Here is a 7,293-nt window from a genome sequence, read left to right on the forward strand (position 1 = left end):
AGTGTTATGTGCAAACAGATGGTATTGCAATTATGATTTTCCGCAATATGTCCAAAGTTATGGGTTAACGATTATCTGTCTGTTCTTTGGAGCGGCAATTACCAAACAGTGTTTTCTTCACTATAAAGGATTGAGTTGTGTTTGAGACATCTGAGATTTTACAATAAAATGTGATTCCTGCTAGGTATTACTTGATGTGCTGAGGCTATATTTGTGAATCGCCAAGTAGGCGATGAATTGTGTGAACTGGTAATGGGTAGGAGACCGTATGATTCAATGGTTGTACGAAGCTCTGAATGCATTGAACATGCAAATACTTGCAGAGTACAATTACTTAGTATAATTGGCTAGGGCGAGGTTCGGCAGTGCTTGAGATCTATATTGCAGATCATCTTGTGAAATGAAATGGGTACCTTTGTTGGCTGCTTGTCGGTCACTGGAAATGACTCTCTGAACCTTGACCATTGCTGCCAGGAATGAGAGTTTGCTTTTACATTTTTAATACCCTCTATATGCTCCCCTCTGAATAATACATTATGTAATAGAGATTGCTGGACTAAAGGTCGAAGTATATACATAATTTACTCTGATTTGGATGTTTTGGAATTCAAAATTGATACAAAAAGCCTTGTGGTCAGTGTGCAATATATGGAGAAAGTCATATCAATAGATACTAACTCTAAAAATGTAACCGGAATATCTCTATTCATGTGGCTATAAAATGTAAGCCCAAATATTGCACCACAACCCATATCTGAACAACCTGCAGTGTCAGTAAATAACTGCATGTCAAAGTCTCTACCTGAAGGAATAGCCCTAATACAAAAATTCAACAACCCTGTAAGTTTTTGCAATTGCTTGAGTGTTACCTTTTTTATACAACATAGATACTAACACTGCCTTGAGCTGACATAATTTGTCATAAGGTATCTGAACAGTCATGTTGTTAAAATTAACTTTTAACCAAAGAAAAGTCAAAACTGTTGTGGGCCTATTTTTGTCTCATGAGCGATATGAATCCCAAAGTTAGCACAGATATAATATAAAGCCTGACATGAGAGTTGTACAATCCAATGTCCCTGGCCTAGCGGCCAGTAAAACATCATCTAAATAATGTATAGCATTGCTACTTTCCGACTGTTCCCTAAGTGCCCATTCTAAAAAAGATGAAAATTTCTCTATTGCTAGCACATCCAAAAGGTGGACATATATCTATGTAAACTGTGTCCAGACCTTTGAAACGTAACAAGTCAAAATCAGAGGGTAAATCATTGGTAAAAGTCTAAATGCACTTTTTATGTCCAGGCGTGCTACGAAAGCCCCCTTCCCAAAGTACCTAGTATATCAAGTGCAGTCTTAAAATATGTGTAGCTCACTGAACAATAATAGCTGTCGATCAAGTCAGTAACGCTTAATCCTGATAGATAATGGATTAGCCTCAATGTTCCATCTCTTTTGGGTACTAACCCTATTGGTGACAATCTAAGGTTAGGTAAGGGACTAGTGGTGAATGGGCCAGCCACTCTACCTAAGTTTATTTCTTAATTATTAGTGCTATTGCTACATTTTCAAAACTCATAATCACTAGAGATTACGACAATCTGTTACACGTCTTGGGCCGTCATAAGAAATATGAAACCCCTACGAGAACCCATGGATTAATTCAGTTGCTATATATGTTTTGGTCAGGATAAAATTGTAAATAATTCTTTAGCTGTGATACATTAATGGGAGTAGATGACATTTTATTGACGTCCAAATGACTGAATTGGTTTTGGGGTGTTGGTGGCTGATGGTGAGACGACTCTGCTCGATGACTGTTGTGTGTTTAACATTGTACAGTTTGTGGAAGGCCTTAAAAGGTGACATTTGGTGGATGTGTGGTTCAGTGAGCAGCGGAAACATCGGTGTTATAGGGGCAAGGCCTTCTTTGACAGACTCCCCGGTAATTAAAATCATAACACTTACCAATTTGCACGGTATTGTTTCAAGAGGAAGGTAGAGGGGCTTGCATGTTCAACAACCATAACTCTTTGTCGACCATTCCGAAAGACATATTGGGGTTTCGCTTCTTTTTTAAGCAAAACTGAACATCATAGTTGCGCCACCCAAGGCCTGCTGACCTGCCAGCACCTCAACGGACAGTAAAACTGATTTTAATAACGCAGGGGTGCATTCAGGGTGTGCTGCAGGATAAATTGATGAATATATGAAAAGTAAATCTGTCCAGGTTTGGATATCATTGACAAGTTTGGCCTTTGGTTTGCTGGCCATGGCGAGGCTGCCATCCCGTACCGACATAAATTGGGTTTCATCGTCGGGATCTGAAGCATTTCCCCGTAACTCAGCTAAGTTGACATACTGCCCATTTAATATCTGAATTTTTATTTTGTTTTGCACATTATAGCCTAACTCAAAACTGTAGCTGACCACTTGGCCTGCTTGATAGCCTATATCCCCTGAACCTGACTAAGGGAAATCTAAAATTTAGTGCTGGGTATTGCCACTGAAAAAAACGTATTACGATATATTGCAATACTTTTTTCCGTATTGCAATATACCACAATATAATCATTTTCAATTCTTTGGTGTTTTTATTTGAAAATAATTTTTTAAAAAACTGACTTGATAACATACATCACGTTTTTTTTATTTCAACTTTAAAGACTTTAAACACTTATTTAGTGGTTATATAACCTTAATGAATATTTAATTGCCTTATTTTTTCAAAAAAAATTAAAATATCAGAATAAGTAACATCTGAATGAGCTGGTAGCACAATCAACATAGCAATGATTTGAGTCACTGTGGATTTTTTTTTTAAGGAAAATTAGCTTGTCCACATGTGAAGGCTTTAAACAAGCTCTTTGACTTGTAACTATGTCGCCTGCTGTGGAAAAAAATCTCTCTGATGCAACAGAAGTTGCAGGAATGCACAATATTTTCTTTGCCAGGACTGCTAACAATGGACATTTTAATTGCTTCATGCATTTTCCACCACTGCAGGGGATCACTATTAAATAGAGAAGGGGGCAGAGTTTTATAAGTTTCCACATCTTCTGGTGATTTTTGATATAAACTTTTCTTTGTTGCAGGTGTGTATGAGACAACATACACGTCAAAAAACAGTGAGGCTAAATCTTCATTATTTCCTTGCTTGACTTTTTTTCTGGGGACTCTTGTTATTATTTGTGTCAGAGTCTTCTATGCTGGTCACAGTACTTATATCAGTTGATTCCAACATGTGAGCAGATGGTAGTTTTGGAAGTGTTGTTTCTTCAGGTTCCTGTTTGATTTTCATACTCTGTCAGCTTGGCTATTACATTTGAATGTACTTCTTCTTTTAATGAGTCATCTTCTAGAAGGGGCACTGATTTAAACCTAGGATCTATGAAACTTGCCAAAGTAAGAAAATCTTTCTGGTTATCATATCTGTGCTGCAAATCCTGAACAATTGTATTTTTCCTCTGTTAACCCTATTACTGTCATCATCTTTAGTTTGCATCTTGTGAAGAAGTGTGTGGTGTATGAGCATAATGACAGATATAGTGGGCATACTCTCAGTACAAAGAAATGTTGTCACAGTTTTTAAGGGCTTCAAGCATTCCATAACTTCCTCTGCAAATGCCAGATCTTCCTTGTCCTTGTCTCGAAATTTTGATACTTCTTTCATTCTGAGAACAGTTGCGATAGCACATTGCATTTCCAGAAAACGACTAACCATGTCATATGCCGAATTCCACCTTGTAGGCATATCAATTAGTAATTTGTGAGCAGGTAATTGTGTAATATCAGCTTGCTCTCTAAGTTTTGCAGTTGCAACAGAGCTTCGATGAAAAAAGCAACTATCTATCTCATTCTAGAAAGAATATGGGATACTTCCTTAACCTTGAGAGACTTCTGTACAGCAAGATTAAGTGTATGAGCATAACATTTAATGTGACACTCGGTTTTGAACAAAATTCCAGCCTTGTCCATATTGCTAGCATTGTCTGTTACTATTGGAGGATTTAGATTGGAAGGTAGGCCCAATCTTTAACTGCCTGTTCCAACGCTCGAGCAAGGGTTTTACCTGTAACAATAATAATATGAATTTCAATAAAACTCTTTTAAAATTATCTTGATTTTTTTACATTATTTTAAATCTTTATTAATACATTTTTTTTCAAAAATCAAAAAATACCTGTTTGATTTTCTGACAACACTTTGGTTTGAAGAACAAAAGTTTGTAAACTCCAGTCTACATCCAAAAAATTGCTGTTATTGTAATGAAAGAATCAGTACTCCTTGAGGTCCATCCATCAGTGATCGATATTTGTCGGTTTTCCCCCTTTGTTAAAATATAGGTGGCGCTACGAACGTTTAGGTTCACGATCTATACTTCCGGTAGTAGCTCGTCACTGTTTTGGTGTTTACATTGTTATCGTAATGCCTACATGTTGTTGTGTCCCTGGGTGCTCAACCCGCGGTGGATTGAGTTTCCCTAAAGACAAAAAACTGAAGAAACTCTGGGTGTTAGCCATCAAAAGAAACAGCGAGGAGTTTCGCTATAAACAATGGTGTCCTCAGCCACACAGCGTTGTCTGTCACAAACATTTTCGGGAAGATGACTTCATATCTGTAACTTCGCACGGTAAGTTTTCTCTCTGATATGTTGTTTCATTGGCGTTATAACAATTTTCAGTTAATTGAATTTGTGTTTTGGTATTAAATTTTTATAATGAGTGAGACTGTTTTCACTGGGCGGAAGGGGGGGGGGGGGGGGTCGGATTGCTTTGCATTGTAATGTATTGATGTCCCGAAAATGAAAAAAACGAGAAAGTGAAAACATATGTGTCTTGATTATTTATATGTTGTATACTTTTGTTCGTTGTTGAATAATTTTTTACTTTATTTTCATGAATTGATTGGCCATGTTTGAATAAATTGGCAGATTCAAAATATGCAATGAAATTGACAAACTTGTGATTATGTTACAAAGTTTGCTCTTCCATGGCTATTTTGTTTTGTCATAAATCACAAAGCATAGACCCATATTTAACTTGAGCTGACAGAATGTGATGAAGAATGATGAAGAAAATCAATTTCTTGGAGGAGGAATGTCACAACATGCAGGATAAGATTTATTATTTTCTTTTATGTTAAATGTTGTTATCAAACTTATGAATCAGATAAAATTCATTATAATATTTATAATGTTGAATGTTGTTATCAAAATTTGAGAAAGAAATGAAATGGAAGAAATTTTTCACTAATTAGAACTGAAGCTTAATATAGTCATAACTTCAAGTAAAGCCTGTCTGCTATTGAGAGAAGATGTAATCTGAGCTTTTTTTTTCATAAAAGAAATTCATTTTAAGACCAGCAATTTGAATAAATAAAATGAAATTGTATTAATATTTGTTTTAGGAACTGATCCTTTGAAAAAACAAAGAAAGGCTGATGCGATCCCTTCAGTTTTTCCTTGGAATAGCTGCATCAAACAGAAAAAAGATCAGCGAAGTGAGCGAAGAGATGCGCGCAATCTTAAAGTTGAAGAGATTAAGAATGAGGCTGAAGAACCATTAGAAGTATTGATGGATGATGCTGATATCTCTGATGTGGCAAACTGGTGTACTGTTGATTCAACAGACAGCAACTTAAATCAGGATGAAGATGCATCAAATTTTACTGAGTTGGAAGACAAGGAAGAAGTGTGCTTCACAGAGACATCATCTCAAACCATCCCTACACCTTTTTTATCCATAGAAAACTTTATTGATGACCATGAAGGAATGCTATTTTACACCGGTCTTGCAACACACACATATTTCCTTTTTGTTCTTCATAGTTTAGGTCCAGCTGCTTATCATCTAAGATATCTTTACAATCAAGTTCAAAATTTGTCAGTTGAAAATCAACTGTTTTTAACTTTGATAAAACTAAGACAGAACCAAACAAACTATGAATTGAGTCGCTCATTTGGAATATCAAAAACTACAGTAGACAACATTTGGATTACATGGGTAAATTTTATGGCAAGACAATTTAGAGAAATTAATTTCTGGCCTGATAGAGACACAGTTAATTTGTTTTCACCCTGTGACTTTTTTCAAAAATTTCCCTCTACAAGAGTTATTATTGATGGCACTGAAATCCCAGTCAAAAAACCAAAAACCCCTGTTGCTCAACAATCTACCTTCTCAACTTACAAAAACAGAAACACTGTTAAAGTGCTTGTTGGTGCTACACCTGGAGGACTTATATCATACATCTCCCCAGCTTATGGAGGGTCTACCAGTGACAGGCAAATTGTTGAACGTAGCCCTTTAACAAACCTTTGTGAACCAGGGGACTCGATTATGTCAGACAAAGGATTCAATGTCCAGGATTTGTTTGCCCCAAAAGATGTTAAGGTGAACATTCCCACATTCTTTAAGAAAAAAAACCGTATGTCTAATAAAACTGTTTTAAGAGACAGAAAAATTTCAAGCAAACGTGTTCACATTGAGAGGTTGATAGGGCTTGCGAAAACATTTAAGATATTAAAAGGACCCCTCAACTCTACGGAAACAAAATTAGCAAGTGAAATTTCTTATGTGTGTTTTATTATGTGCAATTTTCGAAAGTGCATTGTCCCTAAACATGCATAAATACACTCCTATTCAAGTTGAAAACTTTCAGTTTTTTGCTGAAAACAAAAAGTATCACATATTTATAGATTGAAATTTTTTATTATCAAAAAACACTTTTTATAAACAATTGTGCACTGAAAATGTATCCAATTTGTAAGTGCTGCATATTTCAATCTAGTGTACAGTCAGAGTTTTATGTTCAACTAATATACAGGGAAGTCTAATGTATACCAAGAATTCAACAAGAATTCAATAAGGCACATCTCAGCATTTAATCCATTTGTTGGAAAAAAAAACCTATTCAAAACAGCTTTCTTGAAATGAGTCTCAAAGAATTCTTTCAATTTCTTGAGCATGTTTTCAATAAAATGTTCATCTCTAAGTATTGTAACTGTTTTTATGTCTTTTAAAGTATAAACAATAAATGTACATTCCTTCCTTCCAGAACAGAAGAGCTGTCCTTGCACTTGATAGTAATAATCATGAGAATTGTCAAGCTCTAAGGTGTCATTAACATAATTAAGATAAGGTACAGTTTCCTCTGATATTTCTTTGTTTTTTGCTGAATAGGGACATTTGATTTCAACTAATCTGTTGTCATCAATGACTGCATCAGGAGATGCAGCCAAGTAAGGATGTGATTTAGACACAAAAATACCACACTTTTTGGTTTGAATAC

General features: G+C 35.6%; 1 protein-coding gene across 1 annotated transcript; it reads left to right on the plus strand.

Annotated features, from left to right (window-relative positions):
* The first annotated feature begins 4,815 nt into the window (after positions 1–4,815).
* LOC136273705 (uncharacterized) lies at positions 4,816–7,053 on the plus strand. The gene has a single exon (XM_066078878.1). It carries the CDS (start codon positions 5,577–5,579, stop codon positions 6,630–6,632), a length of 1,056 nt encoding a protein of 351 aa, XP_065934950.1. The 5' UTR covers positions 4,816–5,576; the 3' UTR covers positions 6,633–7,053.
* The last annotated feature ends 240 nt before the right edge of the window (positions 7,054–7,293 follow it).

Source organism: Magallana gigas, chromosome 3, assembly GCF_963853765.1.
Source record: "Magallana gigas chromosome 3, xbMagGiga1.1, whole genome shotgun sequence".
Lineage (NCBI taxonomy): Eukaryota > Metazoa > Mollusca > Bivalvia > Ostreida > Ostreidae > Magallana > Magallana gigas.